This window comes from Ambystoma mexicanum, chromosome 8, assembly GCF_040938575.1.
Source record: "Ambystoma mexicanum isolate Mex_15411 chromosome 8, UKY_AmexF1_1, whole genome shotgun sequence".
Lineage (NCBI taxonomy): Eukaryota > Metazoa > Chordata > Amphibia > Caudata > Ambystomatidae > Ambystoma > Ambystoma mexicanum.
Genome location: NC_090929.1, coordinates 805486728 through 805510864, shown reverse-complemented (window position 1 = coordinate 805510864; position 24137 = coordinate 805486728). Strand labels below are relative to the sequence as shown.

Sequence of the window (24137 nt, the reverse complement as noted above, 5' to 3'; positions counted from 1 at the left end):
TCGATGGTAGTTTGGTGAGTGTCTATGCTACTGGACTCTCTGGACGGTTGTTTTGGTGCCTGTTTGATTTTTTTTAAGCACAGTAGTGGAATACTGGTCTGTTCTAGCTAGAAGCACTGGATGGGTCTCTCGATACTGTGTGGCCATGTTTCCACCGGTTTGTCAAAGTCTGGCTGGCTGGGGGTTGTGTGTGTAAGATGTTCGTGAGCCCCCTCGTTTTTATGTTTGGGTGTGCCTTTGTCATTGGATTCGGCATCACTTTGTGGGCTGTAGCTGCCCTGTTCTTTGTTGGACTCCTACGCTCTGGTAGGGCTGTCCGATAAAGCTTCAGATTGCATGGAGTAAGCCGCCCACCGTTTAGTGCATCTGTCTTTCAACGTCTTAAGACGAAAGAGCTTGCACAATGAGAAGCGCTTTTCAGAGTGTTCCCTGGGAAGAACGTCGTTGCAGTGTGTTCTTCCACAGATATTTTCGATTGCAGGAAGGGCAACATTTCAAAGGTGTTTTTTCCATTTTTAGAAAAAAGGGAAGCAATACAAAGTATGTAAAAGGGAAATATGGATATAGACATTCTCTACAGGCAATCTTCCTACTGTACAGGTCGCAGCCTGGTGTAGGGCGAAATCAGCAAAGATTTGGTAGTCGCAGACGGTCGTTGAGCAGCTTCTACTCTTGATGGTAGTATTGCTGAGTCCTGCTTGATCCGTCTAGTATTGAATGATGGTAAGAAGCAGGGAGAATCTCTCAATTATGAAGTAAAGGCTACTAAGCCAAGAAGTCCGCATAGACCGACCGACCATGATGACAGAAAAAAACGATCCGACCTCAGCGCGCGAAAGACCATGGGTACAGTACATGTCACACATGGGATAGTATTACAAACAGGCCACGTCAACGTCCCTTTTTGAATTTTAAAAACAAGTCATGCTATACTCTGCACCAACCACTAGGTGTCAGCCTATGCAAAGCATGATCCACAAGCCACAAATATGTTTTAACCAAGTGTGCCTTCAGCTACTGATTCTCTCTTCCTTGCACTTCAGTTCTGTTAAAAACCAGCATTGATAAAGCAAACAGTTGGGGCTTATGACATGCATTCCTTACCGTAAAAGCATTTCTGATAGTTGTATCTGCTTAGATTCACATGCTGTGCATATAGTCCGACATCCAGTGGTCCCCACGAAGTATTGCATCTTGTCTTTCGGGGACCGAAAGGAGACGTCGGCATAGGCGTGTCTGTAACACTATCCCTATAGTGACGTGCAATGTACCCAAAATCCCACACGTGCCAAGGTCCCTCAGATTGTATTTTTTATGTCATGAGGGAGACTTATGACTAACGTGAGTGAGTACAGAAAAGAGAGAAAGTAATAAGACGTCCATGTTCCTTCCATCCGAGCGGGGAGGAAGGGTGGGCGCATGTGAATCTAAGCAGATACAACCATCAGAAATGCTTTTAAGGTAAGTAATGCATGTCTTCTGATGTTTGCTAATCTGCTTAGAATCACATGCTGTGCATAGACTAGCGAGCAGTACCTGGAGTTGGAGGTGGGCTGTGAGAAGGAACAGTAGAGAAAAGATGTCTTAGTACTGCTTGTCCCACCTGGGAATCAGATCTAGAATGGGCATCTAGACAATAGTGTTTTGTAAAGGTGTGTACAGAACTCCAGGTTGCCGCTTTGCAAATGGACTCAAGGGGAACATTTGCAATGAATGCTATGGATGCCCCGGTGCCGCGAGTGGAATGTGCTCTAGGCTTGAAGGGCAGTTCTCTCTTAGCAATTGTGTAGCAGAGTTGATGCACTGCACAATACATCTAGATATAATGGATTTGGAAACTGCATCTCCTTTTCTTTCTGCCGCCACTGAGACAAAGAACTGATTAGTCTTCTTTAGTGGTCGAGTTATTTCCATATAAAACATGACCGCCCTGCGCATAACAAGTGTGTGCAGGCTCTTTTCACCCAAGTTTGATGGGTTTTGAAAGAACGTTGGTAGTTATATTGACTGGTTGACATGGACCTTTGAAATTAATTTAACTGCGAACCTAGGGTGCGTGCGTACAACCACCTTATCTTTGTGAACTGTTACAAAAGGGTCTAAGACAGAGCGCTTGTCTTAGACCCCTTTTTAACACTTACTCTCCTAATGGAGGGGATAGCTATCAGAAAACAGTTTTAAGAGTGAGATCCTTAAGGCTCGCTTTATGCAAGGGCTCGAAGGGGGAGCCCATTAGCCTGGTTAACACGACGTTCAGGTCCCATCCCGGAGCTGGGTTAGATATAGGAGGGTGAATTCTTTTCACTACCTCCATGAAGGCTTTAATTACTAGATCCTTCCACCATGACACCTTATGTTGTAACGTAGTGTAGGCGGAGAGTGCAGCTAGTTGAACTTTAATGGATCGAAAGACTAAACCTGATTGCAGCAAGTGGGTCAGGTATAAAACAATATGTGTGGAAGAGCAGTCAACGGGGTTGATGCTCCTTGAGTTACACCAGATGACTAACTGTTTCCACTATCTAGAGTAGCAGTAACGGGTGTTCGGTTTCCTAGCCTCCCTGAGAATGTCCATGCATCTCTGAGGGAGCTGCAAATGTCCAAATTCTGTGACCTCAGGAGCCAGGCTGCCAAGTTCAGGGTCTGCAGGCATGGGCGCAGCGTTCAGCCCCTGTCCTGCGACAACATGTTGTACGGGCAGTGTAGTTTCACTGGAGGAGATAGTGACATCTCCATCAGATGAGCGAACAAAGGTTGGCGGGACCACATGGGGGCCACCAATATCATGGAGACTTGTTCCTGGTGCATCTTGTGCACTATCTTGTTGAGAAGGGGGGGTGGGGGGGGGATAGATACATTTCCCTGACCATGTTACCCTGAGCCTGTTTCCCTTGGAGCGGTTCTCGGGGTACCTGGAGGCGTAATCTTGGCATTGAGTGTTCTCCAGAGTTGCGAACAAGTCGATCTCTGGGAACCCCCATTCAATGAAAACGTTGGAGACGATGTCTCCATGTAATTGCCATTCGTACTCTGTGGGTAGAGGGAAGTCTTTGCTGAGTCCGTCTGACAGAAGATTGAGTTCCCCTGGTAGATGTTGTGAAAACAGGAACATGTGTTTGAGAGCCCAGGTCCAGATGTTCTGGGACAGCTTGGACAGACCTGGAGAGCGAGTTCCCCCCTGCTTGTTCAGGTAATACATGGCCGTGGTACTGTCCGTGAGGATCAGCACTGTCTTTCCTTGTATATGTGTCTGGAAGGCCTTCAGTGCTTTGAAGACCGCCTACAATTCCAGAAGGTTTATATGGTTGGATGCCACACCCGTAGTCCAAACTCTGTGCACAGTCTGATGGGACAGGTGAGCCCCCCCCCCCCAACCTTTGTGGGAGGTGTCTGTGGTTAAGTGGCTACCACTGCGGGTTCCCCTTCAAGAGATTCTCCCTCGACCACCACCGCAGCGAGATAACCAGGGCTTGCGAGACAACCACTAGATTGTCCCATTGTCCGCTGGCCTGACACCACTGGCTGTTGAGCCACTCTTGCATTGGGTGCATGCGCGTGTGGGGAGCCAAGTAAATACATGACGCCATAATTCCCAGGAATCGCATGGCTTTGCCTACCGTCACCTCTCGACCGGCTACATATCGAGGGATTTGAAACAGCATGTTTTGGGCTCTCTCATTGGAGGGGAAGACGAGGCCGTCCCTTGTTTGAATTAGAGCCCCTAGAAATTGCTCGACCTGGCTGGGATCTATACTGGACTTCTTGTTGATGTAGCCCAGGTGGAACAAGAGGTCTATAGTCTTTTGGGTATTCAAGAAGCATGTTTCGTAAGAATCCCCCGTTATGAGCCAGTCGTCGAGGTAAGGATAAACCGGAATGGACAACCTGCGCAGATGAGCCGCTGCCACTGCCAGTACTTTCAGGAATACCCTTGGCGCTGAGGCTATGCCGAAGGGTAGCACTTTGAACTGATAGTATTTGCCTTCTACCATGAACCTGAGGTATTTCCTGTGCGCTGGCAACATTGAAATATGAAAGTATGCATCTTTCATGTCCAATGTTGCCATGTAATCCTCCTGTGTGAGCAGGGGGGGATTACTTCCTGCAGAGTCACCATATGAAATTTTTGAGGTTTTACAAATTGGTTCGCTGGGTGCAGATCTAATACAGGGGCATGGTTAGATCCTTTTTGGGTACAAGGAAGTACACTGAATAAATACCCTCCTTTACCTGCGACAGGGGTACGACCTCTATGGCTCCTTTTTCCAGCAGCGATTCTACTTCCTGAAGAAGGATAAGAAGGTGTTCTGGTGTGAGACGTCTTCCCTTTGGAGGTCTGAATGTCGGGGTCTGGCTGAATTTGATTCAGTAGCTGTGGGCTATTGTTGACAGTACCCAACGGTCTGTGGTAATTCCCTCTCATGCCTGGAGAAAGGGTGTTAACTGGCCCCCGACCGGGGAGGCATGGGAGGAGACCCGAATCTTCGGTTCATTTGGTGGCGGCGGCCGGGGAGCCTCTGGGAGTAGGGCCCCGACCCCTTTGCCACAACGTTGGCCTCTCTGGGCATACTATGTGGTGTAATTACTGGTTCCTTGAGAAGGACCAGTTGCTGCCCGAGGCATACTGTTGCTAAGGCCGGCGTTGGCCACGAAAAAAGGCGCCTATTGCCAGGTCCGCGCCTGTTGGAGGATTTAGTGATCTGGTCCAAGGTCTTTAAGGTTTCATGTTCCTTTTTCGCAGTTTCCAGGGCGTCGTCCACCGCCTTTCCAAACATGTTGGAGTCCTCCAGGGGTTTGGTAATGAGGGACGCCCGAGTCTCTGGCTTGATTCCTGAGTTCCTAAGTCATGCATGTCTTTTCAAGAGTACGCCTTGCACTAAGGAATGCCCAGCCGTTTCCGCAGCATCTAAGGTATTTTTAATTATGCTTTGGTCCACTTGGGTGCCTTTGGTAACTGTGGCCAAAAGACAAGTGCGAAGTGGCTCAGGAATTTCCTGTAGGTCTTCGCATAAAAAGGCCCAGTGGGCATCAGCGTAACTGGCCAACAGGGTTGTATTGTTGGCAATACACGTAGCGAAAGCCGCTGAGGCCGTAACCCTCTTCCCTAGTGCATAGAGCCTCTTCCCTTCCTTATCAGGGGGGCTTCTCCGGTGGACAGAGGAACCCCCGCCCTTTTCCTTGTGGTGGTCACCACCAGAGAGTCTGGGATGGAGTGACCTCTAATATATAGAGGATCAGAGGGGGAGGGGCTGAAGAGTTTCTCAATCCATGGGTTAACACCCCTGACCAAGGATGGTGTAGACAAAGAGGGCGCGAGGCGCCTTTTGATGGAGGCAAGGAGAGGAATGGCCTGACTAGTAGGTGGCTTTTCTTTAATGATTTTTTCCACCTCGGGGATAGTCTCCCCCGTATTGATCTGAAAGTGTGCTGCCGCCATGCGTAGTATGGTGTTAAACGTGGGCTGATCGTCCACAGGTAAGGGCTCCCTAACAGGAGTAGTCTGTGGAGAGGCCAAATCCACAGTATCAGGGTCAGGTGACACGGGAGAATGCCATGGCTGTGGGTCACATATCGGGGTCTACCCCCCCAGCCCTCCAACAGGATTTTGCAGGTTCCCAGAATCCATTAATTGATCATCACCCTGGGTGTCAACCTAAGGGTCATCTTCAGTGAGGTCGTGTGTACAGTTCCTCATCCTGGGGGTCGAAAAGTCTAGGGTTCTTGGCTTGAGGGCCCTAGGGCCTTCATCCTTTGGCCTTCTAGGTGTGGTTTGGTCAGAAAAGGAAACAAACCTATCTAACCTGTCCATACAGGTCTCAAATCTCTCCCTGGTCCCAATGGGAAGACCCAGAATGGTCTAGGGGTGGAAAAATCTGTTCTTCCGCTCTAAACGTCAAGATCATTCCCACAAAGTGGAGGAAATCCCCCCCTGTCACTCTCTGAGAAACTTTCTCGTGGGCCCGACAGTGGGGGCCTGTTTGAGTCTCTCCTTCGACCTAGGGGAGGGTTCCGGAGCCCCTGTCGTACCTCTGCTAGTTTTCAGCATCTCCTTGAACTTCTCCGCATGCTTCAGCGACTCCTTCGCCAGCCGTTTCTGAGTGTCATCAGAGATAATCCTAGCGATGCTCTCAGCGACCAGCCTCCCAGCCGGGAGTTGATTGTGTGGAGTGGTTTTCGGCAGAGCCCAAACCTTGCCGTCGACAGATGCCTTCTTGCAATGCGTCTCGACGGCGCCTGATACTTTAGGGGTAGCGCCCTTTGTATTCATAGGCCCAGTCGCTAGACGTGATTGTGGCTGCGGGGAGGGCTGCCGACCCTTGCGGTCGGAGGGAACCGTCGTGGTCTGCATTGGCGCAGAGGCCTTCTTCAACTTCGCCTAGGAATGGCCAGGGGTTGTGTATTTTGTACACTGCTGTGATATATGCCCAGGTAATCACACCATTTTCCAATCCTATGGCCAGGCAGCAACATTATATGAGTTCCTAGCAAATGCCCATCACATACAAATACAAAACCCAAACAAAGCTTTGCCAATGCTTGTGTACAGTACTGTCTGCAATCTTACGAGCACCTATACTAGACTCAACATAATGTTCACACTTTTCATAAACCCAAGTGTTGTAGCTAAGGTGTTAAAGTGAGATACAAATATTACGCAACTTGCAAAGCAAAGAAAAGCATACCTGAAAAATTCCTGGAGACAAGCATGGTTGTTAGGATTGCACCCTGCAAAAGTAGAATAAAAAAACAATGTAAACGATATATAAAATGTGGGCATCCAACAGGAGGTTTTCTGTGCTGCATTTTACACCATCCAAACCACAATGTCATTGAACAAACCCCAGCCACATCTCAACAGCATGCACAATTCTACCAGCTACATTAAGCATACATGATTGTCAGTGCTCTTCCCAGCAGATATTTACATCAAAGGAGCTTTTCAAACTTCAACGTAGATGAAAAATGCTGCAGTCTCATTGTTTCAAAAAGCAAAGGCAAGGATTGAAGCATAACACACGAGATCAAATGAAAAAGACCAATGCAATTTAAATTAGCATCCAATGAGTTCTCCACTAGGTTTTCAAATGCAGCAGGGAGGGGAATGACCTTGTCAATGTGAGTTCTAAAGCGTAAAGGGTTAAATGTGGAAATCATACTTTACCAGACTTCCTTATGAGCCCGTTATCATTCTTCGCACAGTCAGTGGGCCATCTACACAGTCACTCGTCTTGCCCCTGGAGTGTGCCCTTTCCATCAGAGTGAATACTTGTAACCACAAGGACTAATGGACTCAAAGTAGCAAACACTCTTGTAACCACGTCTCTCAGCTAGCCAAATCTTTACTTGATCCTCTACTGTAGTTTCCCGTGACACCTCCCCAAACTCCAAATGTGTGCCCTGTAGGTGACGCGCATACAAAACACTTCAAGATAGGAGTTTTTTCCCTCCCTCCCACTCCACTTACAAAGAGTCCCTGTTTTCTCTTCCTTATCGATAAAAGTCTCAGTTTAGGTTAATTTCTCTTGAAGCTTCGTCAATTAATATACCCTTGCTGGAGACCTTGTGCACAAGACTAAACATTGCCTGCAAAGTTTACTCTATGTCACCGTACTTTGATGCAAGTTGGTAGTCTGTCTCTAATCTGATCAACAATAAGTTCTGATTTCCAAAACACAGCTACACAGTGCTCTTCCTGTGCACCTTCATACTGATGCTACTTTCCAGTCTTCTTCTAACCCACACTAAAAACTTGCTGTTCCATTATTTGCTTTCTATAAAAGAATAGTACAGATGCACAACTTGTTGCAAATGGCACACCTAGAAAAACAAATACTTAATAGGAAGCTGATCAATAAGGAAGTACGTTGCAGGGTAAGAGGGTGTGGCAAATAGACAGAGCTGGTAATACAGCTTTAGGGTTTATTGTTTTAGAAGATTACATTACTTGCCTCTCAGTAATGTGCTTTCTGATGGAAGTTCCTCCCTCTGATTCCTCATCTTTGACACCCACTGCTCAGTACAGCTTCTCTTCTGAAACTTTTCAGCAGCCAGGGGGCGCAGCGAGACGCCACTCAATGCCTCTACACACCAAAGATGAGGTCAGGGTCCACATATACAGAGCCAATGGGCCCAGTGACATCAGTGCCACCCTTTTTCCCCTAACACTCGGACGCTGTGGGACCGCAGTCCCAAAATGTGCCAGCTAACCCATAAGCGGATGGTAGGAAGAGCGATGAGGAATCCTTCCAAGAAACAAGCCATTTACTCTTCTAATGGAATTCTTCCTCCCACAGATTCCTCATGTATGATAGACTCCCAAAGCAGTACAATGACCTGGAGGAGGGAGGGTAGCTGTCATGACCCTCACCCAAAACCCCCTCTGGCAAACTCATTGGCCAGGTGGAGTCAGAACTCGGGCCTCTAGAGCCTGGCATTCCCTTCAAAAACCCTCCTGGGGCCACACCATGAAAAAACAATGTGCTTGGGAATTGCTTTATTGTATTGTCAGCCAACATGGAGGCATCCACATAGCTTGGTTTCTAAGAACCAAGCTATGTGGTCTAGTGTTTTGGGTGTGGTAGCCTAGGGACTACTTTACCTGGACTATTTTGTTGGGGCTATTTAAACCACACCCAAGCAAGACAACACGCTTCGCGTTACTTTGCAGCTTGCAACGTGACGCTCACCGTGTTCAGCTATTCCCCTTGAACTTCGGAGCAGCAGAACCTGCAAGAAGACAAAAGGAACATCATTAGCAGCAGCATCTTACCTGCAGTCTTCATCTTTAGCCACTCGCAGCTCCTGAGAACAGCTTCCTCGAATCTGCACGCCTCCCGGACAGAGCAACCTGAAAGAGTAAGATAGAGGCAACATTAAAGAAAGCAGTGGAGACATTTGTAAATTAACGAACTGCTCAAAAGGCTTACCTGGCTGGTCGCCTCTCGGCTGGTACCACTCCGGACATTCCACTTGCGCTGTAGAACACCGCGACCTACAAGGAAGGAAAACACAGGTTAGCAAAGCCAAGACTTTGCAGCGCTGCGCATAGCGCTTACTTACCGCATCATAGCGCTCTTAATGCGCCATCATTTACCAGCAGGGCTCAACCAAGCCAGTTCGCCGCGCTGAAGCTCTGCATATCTAAGGGAAAAAATGAGACATTTTAAAACAAAGAAAGGCATGCAGGATAGCAACAATACTAAAGAACAGCAATAAGACCTACCTGAACAATATCACGGGCCGGCGTCAGTGAAGTAACTGGACCGCACACGTCCACGAAAGACAACGCGCCCCTGCAAGAAGGCAGGACGGAGAGCACGCCTAACTATCACAAGGTGTGGAGAAGGCCCCAGAGGGGCTGAAATCATACAGGGGTGGAGGGAGGCTAGTTACCCCGGTCGGTCAGTCGTGAACACAGTCCTCCTGTATTTTCAGGCAGAACCTTCCCCGCAGATCACATCTGGGCAAAGCTGAGAAGTATACCAGGTGTGGATACCAGGTGAGCGTAACAGTAGCAAGGACATCACCTAAATCAGAAAACTTTGAAGGATAGGTCTGCCAAAAAGTGTCCTGACCAGACATAGAATCCAAGCAGCAACATTTAGAAACAGTGTGCAAGGAAGCCCACATAGCCACTAGTCAAATATACAGAACAGGGTCTCTGCTTTGCAGAGCCAAGGTGGCGGGTAACCCTCTGGTGGAGTGAGCCTTGAGACGCTCAGGGACCCCCTTGCTGCCTAGATCATAGAATTCGGAGATGGCAGGCAGGCGGGTCTTTTGAGAGAGATGGAAATCTGAGCTGACTTCCAAAAGGATGGGGCGTTTAACTATCAGCAGCGAGTTTTCCTTGGAGAAAAGCAGGTAGGAAGGATTAACAGACAACGACAGGAGCTCAAATACCCATCTAGCGGAAGTGATGGCAACCAGGAAAATCACCTTAAGGGTGAGCACTCTTAATGAACAAGAACAAAGGGGCTCAAACTGAGTGCCCATTCAAACGTCAATGCTGAATTTCAATCCCAAGCCATAACGAACTGGTGTAGGGGAACATTTTGGGAAGACCTCTCAGGAACTGAATGACTTTGGGGAATGTGAAAAAGGAACCCTGCTCAGGGGTCCACTTGAAGACCGAAATGACAGCAAGGTAACTCTTTGCTGTACCAATCAGCAGGCCTGTCCGGGTTAAAGACAGACAATGGAGCAAGTAAAAGTTTCCAAATTCATCTCAGTGCCAAGCCAAAAATATACGCCACCTCCAGGCATAAATAGATTCGGTGGCGGTACCAAGTCTAGAACATCTCCTGACAAATCCAAATCTATATACCTGAGCTTTTCAGCAGTCAGTAATGAAGTTTCAGGCTATTGCGGTTCGGGTGAAGGACCCTCCCCTCTGAGTCGGAGAGGACGTCAATCCTCTGCAGTAGATGCCAGGGAAGGCAGATGGTCATGTCCAGGTACTACAGGTACCACACGTTCCCTGTCCGGAGCAATCAAGATCATTGTGGACCTGAACAGATGCAGTCTCCCGAGTACAAGCAGAATGATGGGGATCCGTGGGAATGCATAGAAGAGGTAATTGTCGCACTCAACCGTGCAAGCTCCCTGCTGAAAACATGTCCTGAAGGAGAACCACCTGTACTTCCTATTCACACTGGAAGAGAGAAGGTCCACCTGAGAATTACCCCAGTGGGGGAACATCTCCAGAAATTCCTGGCAGAGCTCCCATTCGTGGGAGGTTGGCGATTATCTGCTTCGTGCATCTGCTGGCACGTTATTCTTGTCGGCCAGATGGGACGAAGTAAAAAAAAGGTTAGTTTGAGCTCAGAATCACAATCGCATTGCTTCTCTGCACAGAAGAGAAGAAGCCCAGCCTGTGTAATAGTAGGCAGATGTCTGCCAGGTGTGACAAGACTTGCCCCACTGACTTCCCTCAGACCAGCCAGTCATCCGGATATACATGGATTCAGGATCTACTGAGGTGAGCCGCAACTACCGCCATGAGCTTGGTGAAGACCCTTGGCGCGGAGGTCAACCCAAAGGGAAGCACTTTGAACTAACAGTGCATGTCCCCTATGAGGAACCTTAAGAACTTCCTGTGCTTTTGGTGCATCAGCACATGGAAATAAGAGTCCTGTAGGTCTATTGACACGAGCCAATCCTGGAGTTTGAGAGTGCAGAGAATCTCTCAAACTCACCATCCTGCATTTGTCCTTTCTCAGGAACTTGTTCAGGGCCCTGAGGTCCAGAATGGGAGAGACCTCCTCCCTTCTTGGGCACCAGGAAATGCTGGGAATACCAACCCAACCCGCTCTGATCGGGAGGTAAATCATCCATGGCACCCTTCCACAAGAGGGCTCTCAGTTCTTCCTGGAGCTCCTGCATGGTTGGATTGGGGAAGGTGAAGGTCTGTTTGGAGGTCTCTTTAGAAAAGGCAGACAATAACCCCACCAAATCAACTGCAGGGCCCAGGCATAAGAAGTTATTTACTGCCTCTAGTACCGATGCCCTGCCAACCGCCCACCCACCGGTGCATCATGGGAGGGGAAATCAAAGCAGCTTGGAGGGCACGGGTGACCCTGCCACTATGTTTGCTGGCCTCTAGAGGCCCTCTGCCCCTTCCGGGACATGAGAAGCTCCTCTGCCCTTGCGTGGCTGGAGCTGCACTTTCCTGCCGCAGGGTACATAACATCTATAGCCTTTGGAGGCGAAGCTTAAGGCAGGTTTGGCCTGCTGCGCCACTAGGCCAACAATCACCTATCTTGGATTCATTGAATTTCTCTAAGGATTGGTCTGCTTTCTGACCCAAAAACAGGTTAGCTTCAAAGGGTATATCCAGCAGCCTGTTTTCAACATTTGGAGAGAAGCAGTGTTTTTAAGATGGGCTTAGCGTCTCATAACTGCTGAACCCATTGCTCTGCCAACGCAGTCTGCTACTGTCATGATCTCTGCTTCCAAAAGATCAGGACTTGCCCGACTCCCTTGGAAGCAGACCCATAACCCCGGTTCCGAGTGCCAGCCAGTCCCAATTGAAACCTTTTGGACCCTGTCCTGGCGCCAGTGGCACCAGGCTCATAAAGATGCCCAGTCCCAGCGCTGGAAGCGCCGGGCTCATAATGCTTGGGTGGACTTACCTGCAGCAGACCATGCTGCTTACTTACCTGCCAGTTGAACCCCTGATCCTCTTCTGTTTGGGTCTACTTTTCCTGTTGGGTGGGGCAGGAGCCACTCCCTAGGTTCAGAACACTGGAACTCTTCTGGAAAGCAGGAACTCTTTTCTTACCTAGGCGTGGCTGTGGAAGGAGACACCTAAGCACTACAGGAGGCTATTTAAACCACACCCGATGGATGAATCTTGCTTTGTGTTATTCTGCATTCTCTGCAGCAGAACGCTCATTGTGTCTTCTGCTTCTGATCCTGGGCCTAAGGGAACAAAGGCTTACCATCCTGGAATCCAGTCTTCAGCAGCACCTGTAAAGACAAAGAAAGAACAGGTTAGCACTACGGTCTTCAGTGGCAGCGCATCTCTTACCTGGTCCATCGGCTGTCACCAACGCCTCGTGCTGCATTCCGGCATCTGAAAGACAAAGGCTTACCTACTCTTCGCACGCTCCGGAGGCCTTCGGCGCTGCATCCCGCATCTGAAAGACAAAAGAAGGTGCGTTTAAAGACATTGGGCAACTTTATTACTCACGTGCCATTACTCCTTCCCACGCCGAATCCAGTGGGTATTCCAGCACCCTTCCGCTTCTCTAAAGCTCCGAACTTGTACCTGCAAGATAAAAGGGACAGTTAGTGCGCATCGTGAAGCAGGCTACAAGCGCTTACTTACGTGCTTCCAGGCGCTTCTATTCCTCACGCGGGTTCGATCCTAAACTCTCCTCAGCCCGCCATCCGCCATCGCCGGAACCCTGCAAAACAAGAGATAACATTACAAAAGACTTTTAAGACATTTGAAGTGCCCAGAACTTACCGTTCGTGCAGTTAACGACGGACAGCAGTCCTCTGAGGTCAAGTGGCCTGCACCCTTATCCAGTGAAGAAACTGGTTACGTCGCCCTGCCCCGAGGCAGATGGAGAGCTCGGCGTTCACTTACTAAGGTGAGGGCGTTAACCTTTGGGGTTCTACAGGAGAAGAGAAAGGGAAGAGGAGAGAGGCACCCAATAACCCCAGTTCATTAATCCCATATTTTCTATCTGCAGACATCTTACTCTTCAAGTCAGACATACAGTGCACAGAGGTCCAGCCCAAAGAACCAACCGTGTGTTACACATCACCTTTGAAGATACGGCATTCACCCAGTCAAGACCGGCGCCTCTGCGGGAATCAGGTGAGCGTTACAGCTACGTCCAGGCCTGTTTGCAAATAATGCTTGGCTACCTCCTTCCCTTCCTCCACCAGCTGTAAAAATCCGTCCTACATGGCACCCCACGGGGGACGTATTCAGAAGCATGTTCCACAGCCTTCCATAAGCCGGAGTATTTGGCGAATCCACAAACTACAATAGTGGCTTTGAGCACCATGCTACCAGAAGTGAACACCTTTCTGGGCAATGCGCAACATTTCCTTACCTCTCTGTCCCGAAGCAGATTTGAGGTGGATGCCGTAGGTCTGGTAGAAATAATGTCAGTCTGTATAACCAACCCTTCAGGGAAAGCGTGTGTAGCGAGGAAAGAAGGGTCCCCTCTTGCCGGCCTATACTTCCCTGTAAAAATTGGCATTCACAGGGGGAATGATACAGGGGTGCACAAGGAGGCTAAAGGGTCCAAAATGTCAGTGAGCTCATACCCCTGAAGAGGTGCAGTCGACGCCTACAAACCAAGGATATCAACCCTGTGAACCAGATCCCTGAATTTAATAATAGCATGGGCATAGGGCTGGTTTTGCTGTAACAAAGTCTGGGGAAGTATCCAGACCACTGGCGTGTTGTAGACACTGAGCTAGGGCCAATACATTTTGGCCTGGTAGTCGAAAAGAAATCCATGCCGCCGGCTCCTGCGTAGACGGGGGTTGACTGAATCCTCCGGGTCATCAATGTCAAATATGGATTGCATTGAATCAAAGAAACCCTGTCTCGACAGCGGCACAAATGAAGCGTCACTGACTGTCCGCGACGAGGGCTTGAGAATAGGTCTTAAAGCCGAATCTTGCCGAAGCTTTCGGTCCCGAAGTTTTTCTGTGCTGAGGGAAGCTCGGATAACCGATGGGTGTCAAGGGCCACGGCCTTACTGCCCTCTGGCAACTTATGCCTGGTTGGAGTAATGCCCGAAGGCGTTTGCCACCGAGGATGTCGGAGTGACTGGCTTTGGGTCAGGAACACAGAGAGCCGCTTTTGCCGGCAAAGCTTGCTGGTCGGGGGCCGGACCCGCACCTACAGTAGCTTGCCTCACACATTTTTAGCATTGAAGCTTTCAAACTTTCCAACTCTTCCCGATTGGTCGGCCCCGCCAAGGGCTTACTTCTTTCCACCGACAAGCTGGACTTGTGTCGATGTTAGTGGTGCCACTGCTTATTCCGCGAGGAACATGATGAGGAATGGCTCACTCCGGGAACGGGACCGTTTCTTGGTTTCCTTACAATGCCGTTCCTTCACCTTGTCGGGAGTGGGCTCCTCAGTCTCGGCCTCCAAAGACCGGACGAGCGACAGCGCCGGAGACTTGATGTGAATATGACTGACTAGCAAACACTTAAAGGCACATCATTTGTTGCTTGAGCATAATCGGGAGAGGCAATCCTTCAGTATTAATGTTTGAGTTTAGTTAACATGTCACAATTAAAAAAAAAAACAATACACCCACTTGACATTTTATTAGACTACTGACTGTACCTTTCATATGCAAAATTCTTTTCTGTAGCAACTAGTATTCTGTCTTTGTGTGTTCGGGCTTTAAAATGCAGTAATATCACATAAAATTATTTATAATTAAAATTCATACCATCCAGTACTAATCAATCTTTATTTACACCATAAATACTCTCCAGCTAAACTTAAGGTCTTTCTCTTCAGGAAACACAAGACATCACTATAGGCTATTATTTCAACTATGATCTTGAAGGCAGCAAAGGTAAACAAGAACACAAGAATAGACTGCAGCACACATTGCTTCCTCAAATAATGGACTGGCAAAAAAAACGAATTTTCAAGAAAAGGTCTGCATCTTTCTGCTACCTGTAGCCCTCTGTTCTGGGGGAAACTATCTTGAAGGGAAACTTGAAGCAGACTGCATTCCATGAGAGAAATTCTTTGAATCCGATAGGACTAGTCAATACTGAACATGTGTGAAGTGCACGCTTCCAGAGTACACAAACATGGGCATCCGTGCCTAAATCAGTCGACTACGTCCCTGGTGAAATTCCTCTGGTCTTCAATGGACTCCTGTTAATGAAGGTAATTTCTATCATGGAAATTATTACTTGCACCGCAGCAAGTGTTAGTAATAAGAACCAGTAAAAAGTAGACCTTTGATTGTAGTGTCGAACCCAAACTGCATAGGATACAAAACAGTGTATGCCACTATTCTAGACCTTTCTAAAGTCCCTCACAGCCCCACTCCACCCAGCAATGCATTCACAGTGAGTCAAGGTGGGGAGCAACATGCATCCAAGAGAAATCGCTAGACACACCACAGTCTGCATCAACATCTTGGTGTTAAAGAAGGCAAACAATACACTGAGTTAGGCTTGAAACAAATACACACCATCCTGATGTTTCAACATGGATCTTGCAAACCGCTTCTAAAGGAGGAAAGAGGTCTCACCACAAGAGCAGATCTAGTCAAAGGCAGCATCCATCCATGTGGAGACCTCCCATCGCCTGACTGAAGGTTTGGGGACAAACCTAGACAGCCAGGAAGCAGTGGGCTCCACTATCATTCCAGGATGTCCTACTGCAGTTTCCAATGCACATTAATGCTACACTAGAGAATACATGCAGAAATCAGGATCATCTGCCATGTGTGTTAAGAGGATCCCTGGAAGACAATTAGCAAATCATTTCTTCTAGAACACTTCTGTAATAACAGATCATCAAGATTAGACTTCATAGAAATTAAGCTAGCCCACAACTAAGCGAATATAGATTACAGTGGTTATGTGGGGTTCGTTATCAAATCTCACTCTTGCATATGCCACTATTCAACACCTGCCTCCTATCCCTCTCACTGTTATGGCTCTTTATAGAACGCAGAGTTCCATCAACTCCTCTTTCCCTAGAGTAATTTTCTACAGACATTCCTATTCTCATGCTGGGGAATTTTAACCTTCCCAAGCCATGTGCACAGCTACCTTTTCTAACCACTTGCTCTGCTCCCTCCAAAACCAGCATACACACTCTAGTCGGAAGTCTCGACCTGGACTTAATCTTGAATTCACCCTCATCCTCTGACCGCTCTATTGACATTGTTCTCCCTATAATCACTCCATTGTTCACTTTACTATCTTGGTTCTGCCACCCTTTACTCCTCTTTTATCTTCAATGACCAAGAGAACATGCAGGCAGGACTGTCTTGCCCCTTTGCCTTGATGCAAGGACCTCTCACCTGTCCCTCCCCCCCTATTCAAGCGCCTTCCATTTACAGTGCTTTTCCTGACTTTCACTATGCACTTTGTGACATGGCCGGGAACCTGTCCTGTGAAGAAGTGATGGGGACCCCCTCTCAACCTAGGACGGGAGACCTACCAGGGTCTTTAGCAGAGCCAGTAATAAACCCAGACCCAGGGTGGGTGAGTTGGCAGGGTCCCAGTCTGTCCCTTCTACCTGTGCCTGCCTAAAAGGACTTTGTGCAACCGTTTGGTACCTGTAGCTGTTAAGCACCATGCATTCGATTACTTGCCCTATAGGACTACATCACCCATATTATCTGGCAGTGGAGGATTGAGGGAGCAAACCACCCAGGAGCAAGCCAGCAAAGAAATACAGGATTACAGAACAAGCAGCACATGAAACCGGCAACCCTGACATACCACGTGATGTATTTTGGGATATTGATCATACTTTCAGCAGGACCGCGAAGCAGTCTGTAGATCAATCCGCCACTCCATCTGCATTACACAATACAAACATTGTAACTTCCTTCATCCCTACTGAGATACAATCCTCATCAAACCGGCACGTCAGATGCTCTGTTCGGTCCATACACAACAGTATACATTAACTATATATTGAGCAGACAGCCATTACCAAATGATAACGGACCTACGCACAGGAAGGGGCAGGGTTGTACAGCCTATTATATGGGTTGCCTTACCTGTATCCCAGCCCCTGGGGAGAAGGAAGCCAGCAGTTGGCCTGAGGAACCAGCGGAGGGAAAGAATCAATGGAGAGGGAAGGATAAAAAAAAGGCACAGGAAACAGGAAGATGTGGGTTTGTCAGGTGAGATCAAGAGAGGAGAAGGAGGACCTGAAAACCAAGCAGAGGATACCGTGCTGAGGAGCATGGAAGAGGATTGCTGAAGGCATGTGCAAGCTTAGTGGGATAAAGTGGTACTTGGATGTGAATGTGTGCATGATATGGGAAAGACTAATGTAGGAGAGATGGGGACAAAAAAGTGATAGGCAAAGAATGAAAAGAGGATAACAGAAAGTGGGTGGCGAGTAGTATGGAATGGGTAGATTAGTAGTGTGGAGAGGGGCAGAGTAGTAGTGTGGAGAGGGGCGAGTAGCAGTGTGAAGCAGGCAGAGTATTGGCAGGGCCGAGTAGCAGTGTGGGCAGGGCTGAGTAGCAGTGTAGAGAGAAGGGTCTTAATAGGAGAGGCAGAGAGAAGGCGCAAGAAGTGAACATGAGGGACAGAGGGGAAAGAGGGAGATCCGAAGGAGAATGGGAGCCAAGTAAGGGAAAAGAGTAGAAGGAACGTAAGGAGCACAGAACACCAAGGCAAGGAATACAAAATGGTGCAAGGATAAAACCAAGTGAATTTGGTGGAGTGGAAGGGACCTGTCCTTGATCACATTCCTATTGTTGGTCCATGGTTAGTATTCACCTAGATTGTTCCTAGAAGGAGCGACGAGGGAGAAAGAGATGGGCGTGGGAGGGTGGGGGAGTGTGAGAGGGGGTAGAGGGAGCTGAGAAACCGAGGAGGAAAGGGGGAGAAAGAGCAATTAAACAGTCATATATTAGGCAGTAGAGGTTACCAAGCTCCAGTTACCATCTTGGGATTTAAGGATGGCATGGGCTAGGCAGGGACCCCACCACCCAGGGGATACCAAGGAGAGGGCCAATCCTTGGGTAGCCCTTGCCCAAGTATTTCAGGAAAAACCCTTTAGCTGTTCTTCAACAGATGGTGTGTTCTTGAGACCTTCTGTGACAATGTACGACTCCTGTTAAGCAACACTGTCCTTCTCACACATTAAAATGTTCGCGTCCACAGCCCTGACTTACCTTGGAGAGTCAGACCCTCAAAACAAACATACGCTGCGACTTACAAAGCTGGAGTAAATTATAGACCACCTCCCCTACTCTTAACCTACAAAAAATCCCTTGCTGCCCTCACCTCTGCACTGGACTCTGCCAAATCATCCTACTTCACAAACTTAATTTCATTCCTTTGAAATGTTCCCTGGAAAACACATCTACCCTCCAAGCTTAACTCGCACCTAACAAGCCAATATCCATCACCACCTCCCTTTCTGACTTTGGCCACTACCTTCCCTTTAAAATGTATGACACTCACAGCCCTCCTTTTTCGCCAAACATCCTTCTACCACCTCTCTCGACTACTTTTTCTCTATCCATCCTATCAAATTAACACCTAGTATTTGCAGCGCAAACCCATCTTGCGATCCCATCGAACCATTTGCTCCCTAAATTGTTAAGGATTTGGCCTCAATCACCTGCCTCATCTCTGAGCTCTTTAACCCCCTCACCCCCATTAGACTCTTCCCTGCTTGCGCCAAATCTGGCACGGTCTTACCCCCTATTGAAGAAACCCTCTGCTGACCCAAACTTCACATCAAACTACCGCCCAGTTTTCTTTCCTTCCCCATTATTCAAAGGTCCTTGAGCGAGTGGTCATCAACCAAATACCTAAATACCTTTGGGGATAATGGCCCTTGAGATCCACTTCATTCCGACTTACGTAGTAAACATTACACTGACACTACACTCATGCATGTCTCCAAATTACGTCTTCGATGCTTGACACTCCAAACTCAATTCTATACTCCACGTTTGGGACAGCACTTCCGCTTTCGACACTGTCAACAACTCCTCACTTCAGTTTGCTCTCCAGAACCTTTGGTTTTCCAAATCTGATCTTGCTTGCTTGCATCATACCTGGAAGGTCAATCTTTTAAAATCTCTTGTAGTTGATAAAACTATTGACCCCATCACTCTCCCTGTCGGCATGCCCAAAGGATCAGTCCTTGGCCCTCTGCTCTTCACCTTTAATATCTCTGCCCCAGGAAGACTTCCAATCCTTTGGCTTTCACTGTTACCTCTTTGTTGGTGACGCTCAACAGGTTTCTCCTTTCCCTCCTTCACTCCAGCCATATTGGAATAGATTACCAATTGTTTCATTGCAATTGGTACGGGATGGCTCTCCCCTGCCTCATGCTGAACTCTTCAAAAACTGAAGTCATCTTTCCCAAAGGCGTCTAAATACCATCCCTCCTCTCCGATCTCCTTTCCATCTGAAATTCTTACTCTCTAAGCTAAGGGTTGCAACCTTGGGGTCCTCTTGGACAGCGACCTCAGACTGCAACAATTCATCACTAACACTGCCTCTGCTGCTCAGATTAACCTCAACATTTGGAAAAATTCATCAATTTCTTAGTAGCCACTTTATAGAAACTCTAATCTCCATCGTCGTGCCAACTTAACTTTTGCTAACCCCACTCCTTGGCGTACCACTATACTCTTTCACCCATGAAATAATGTCTTCAACCTTTCCACCAGCATGCTCCACAACCTCCCCCACTTCCATCTACCAACACAATTCAGGTTGGCTCTACACACACTACTGCTCCCTTTTGTAGTTCCATCTAGTCTACAAAGCTAATAACGGTCTTGCTCCTCAGGACTTGTCTGACAGGATTTCTATTTACTCATCTCGTTCTGCACACAACCTCATTGTCCCAACCGCCCTGTGCCTCCTTTTGTTGCAGCTCTTTCTTCCTACTTGATCTGCTCTACTTAAACCTGCTGCCCTTCTGAAACAAAACCATCCCAACTGTGGATCACTTCAAAGATTGGCTTAAACTTCACTTACTTGCTAAAGAGGGAGCTGCCCCTGCCCTCACCCCAATCCTCCATACCAGTAAAACTTAATATTGAACATGTATGTAGTACTCGTTTGAAGTCCATGCCGCTTTAGGCTATTGCTACCTTTGTAAGTCACTCGTCCCATTATTTTCACTTTCTTTTGCCCCATTTTTTTTTTTTATTCACACACTCACTCTCACCATTAGTTCCCATATTTGTGCTACTGAACAGACACCCATTGTGTTACTGCAAGTCATTTCTAGTCAAAATCGCCACCCCTGTTCTTCAAATAAAACAAATACATTATTGGTGGACATTGATTTGAGATTTCCGATAATTCTTGGCAGGATGTAACTGCTTTGACACACATCTCAGGCAAGGAGACTGATATATTCTCCTGTGAACACAAACAAGCACTGCATCATGCGTCATCTACTAAACTATCAGGTAGCCTAGCCATGCTTTTCAAAACACAACACAATAGAAGGAGGACATTTGAGGACAAAAACAAAGCAGACCGCAGAAGCAATGCTTTAAAATCTGCATGCAAGTTCTCAATTCAGGGTGTGTTTGGAAGAGTATACCCTAGTCTGTGCTCTGGTGCCACTTTCTGAACCAATACAAACAGGCTACCCCCAAGTTAAACTTGACCGGCCTAGTGGTCAGTATCGAGTGATCAGGTCGATCTGTTAGTTGGGTATACAACAAATGTATGGTAACAGCATCAATTTAAGTACAGCTAGTCAACAGAAATGTATACTTAATAACTCGAAGGATATGCAAAAATGTTGGTGTAGTTTACAAGTAATTAAGGCAAAGAATTGGACTAAGGCTTGAGAGGAGCATTCTTTAGTATGTAATCTGTTAGATAGGATCCAATTTCCACATGACCTGCAGTCACTCAACCAGGGTTTAGTCTCTTCATTAAAAAACATTAAGGAAAAATGGGTCATCACATTAAGAACATTACAGTGAATTCATAAATGTCAGTTCGCCAAATTGCCTCGAGTAGCAGAATTTCCCCATTGCGGATGCCGCCATAATATGTGGTCTCATGTTTGGGCACTGTGGTCTAGTGCCAGTAATAGCCTCACATGCCAGGTGTAGACTTAATGTGACACAAGTGTCCAGTTGATTCTATGAAGTGCCATGTGCAGTCTTATATGACCCAGGACTGCCATTCTATGTTAGGTAATGCCTCATTTGCTTGGCAGAGGCACCATATGTAATGAACAACATCTCCTGTCCAGGAGAGGCCATCATGGGTGCAACATCAGATGTGAAAGCAAACCCATTCTATGCCAGATAAAGCCCTCTGTTACCATAATTAATATAAAAAGCAATTCACCAGAAACACCTGTCAAGGTTATGCATCACATGGCAAGTGTTGCCTGAAAAGCCCTTGATGCTAGTTTTTAAATGCTAGTTATTGTTTCATACACCTTAACTCGTCTCCATATGCAAGATATTGACTTGAAAGTCCAGTGGCCTCCATCATGTGTCAAGTGCAGCCTCAGATACCCCAGAAATTAATCTGAATGACAGTGAATGCCTCTTCTGAACGATGTTAGCATTAAATGTGATGGACAGCTTTGTATGTGTTCAGGTGCTGACATCATGAGCCAACTTTGCCTGAAATCACTGTTTAAAGACCTTAAGTCACATTTATTGAGCCAAGAAAATCAAAGTGCAAAAGAAAGAATTCTTGCACCCATTATAGAAATGAGGAAACCAGCAGTGAAATTTCAAAGTACTTGTTAAACTGTAACCGTACAGATCCCTCTAAAAATTATAAGGGTACAGAAATTGCTTGGAAAGTTGCCTGCGACATGGAGTTTTTCTGGTGTTGGTTGAAAATACTTTTGGAGTCTTTTAAATGTATTGTCACAAGACAACAGGTGGCAGACTCTGTTTTATTGACTGGGAAGGTATTCTAGAGACAAAACCACTTTTGCTCGGTGTATGTTTGGGCTTTGGAAGATGCACAAGTAGAGCACTGAGTGCAGATATTTTTGAGGTGCCTGCTGAAGGGCTAGGTTCCGCAAACGCTTGAGGGGCGCCTCATGCGCTGCTCCTGACTACTGTATGTTTAACATGCTTGCCCTTGTTGCCTGAGGAAACCTCCATAACAGTGCATGATGCCTGCTGTCCCAAACTGGGGACTGGCGCCCGGGAATTGCTCAGGTTCTTGTTCAGATCTCTCGCCGGCATCCCTTATAGCACCGGGACGGTCCTGCTCTGCCTCGGATTCCTCTGTGCCGGTGGGTTATTTAGACAGTGCTTCAGGCTGCATCGAGTAGGCCGCCCAGTGCTTCAACCACCAATCCTTAAGTGTTTTAGGCCTGAAGAGCTTACACGCTCGTCATCTGGTCTCCTTGTGGTCTCAAGGGAGACAATGGTTACACACGCTATATGTACCCTCCAAGGGAAACCTATTACAGAATAGGCAGAATTTAAAAGGAGTCTTCTCCATTATAAGCGCTGGGGGACAGTGAAACGTAGCGATTAATGGGGAATATAAATGGAGGCATTCTTTAAAAGATACTTAAAAAAAAATAATCTGCCCACTCTCCCTGAAGCAGATTCCACAAGCCTCATAAATATAAATATGTATATAAATATTTGGTTTTTCAAAAAAATTATTAGTGGATCAGTGAAGAGCAATAGCTTCAAAACTGGAAGCTCTGCGAAAGGCGATCAATCCCATGGTTGAAAAAAACATTCACCAGACCATCAGGATCAGCCAGTGGCTGACTCCCCGGTAGATAACCAGCTACAGTACAATGAGCACATTCTTGGGGATCAAAAGTCTGCGACAATTCATCCCCCTCCTGCAATCAAATCAGAGATGTATTCAGCCTTCCTTACTCACTCCTAACGTTGCAAGGGAAGTTAACCCCTGCATTGAAAATCTGTTCAGACTGGCCCCTTCAAATCCCCTATACATCAGCGGTCAGTAAAACACAGACTCCCTTGTTACCACCACAAGGAAGAGGGCGGGCACACTAATAGCCTCTGGGGAGGCTCTCCTGATAAGGAGAGCAAAAAGATCTACACTTTGGGCAAAAAAGTGGCTTCCTCAGCTGCCTACCTGGCAAGAATTGCCAATACCACTACCCTTTTGGCTAGGCTAGCTACAATTGCCTCAAGTGGGACCAAGTACTACAACACATTGAAACAGTCCAAGAGCCATTTAAATCACAGCTCCTAAACATGGTATCTGTGGGTAAGCAAGTGGTGAACTTCATCCTGAAGAACAACCTGGATGTCACTGATAATGCAGGTTGGATAATAGCAGAAGGCACTTTAAACGCCACGCCTTGTTAAGACAATTCGGCTTCAAACTCGAAACACAAGCCACCTTGCTAAACATGCCTATTTGGCCTAATGCCCTGTTTGGTAAAGCAGTGGAGGATGTCCTTAAAAGTGCAAAGGAGGAGTATGATAACTGAAAATACCCTGGGCAGCTATCAAACAAGCTTTTTGTGCAAAGAGGCACTTAACACAGGGCGGTTTCGTGAGCAAAACTCACAACGCTCCTCCAATTATAATCAAAGTGGCAAATCGTCATCTTGGGTTTCCTCACAGGGACAATCCTCCGCTCGGAACTTTCAAAGGAGCTAGAAAAGGTCTAGAAACAGAGGTAGGGCCCCCTCAGCCAGATACTCTACCCCACCAAAACAATGACGCCACACTACGGTCGCCTCCCATGTCACTCCAGAAGGTGGTCACATTTCACAATTTAACCACACATGGGAGGGGAATCGCATAAGACAAGTGGGTACTAAACACCGTAGAGGACGGGTACTGTATACAGCTTATACAAAGACCACCCAACCACTACATAAGAAGAACAGCACATATTGATAGAGGTGGTCAAGGCTCTGCTGGAGAAGGACACCATAAAAATCGTCCGAGCAAACCAGGTAAACAAGGGTATCT

General features: G+C 47.3%; 1 protein-coding gene across 26 annotated transcripts in view; it reads right to left on the bottom strand.

Moving 5' to 3' along the window:
- Positions 1 to 24137, bottom strand: part of CAMK2G (calcium/calmodulin dependent protein kinase II gamma) — a 2374050-nt gene that overhangs the window by 1088004 nt on the left and 1261909 nt on the right. For all 26 annotated transcript variants that reach the window (XM_069610663.1, XM_069610670.1, XM_069610673.1 and 23 more), the window contains exon 12: positions 6684 to 6726. In XM_069610663.1, coding sequence (XP_069466764.1) covers positions 6684 to 6726 — 43 coding nt within the window. The remainder of the gene's footprint in view (positions 1 to 6683; positions 6727 to 24137) is intronic.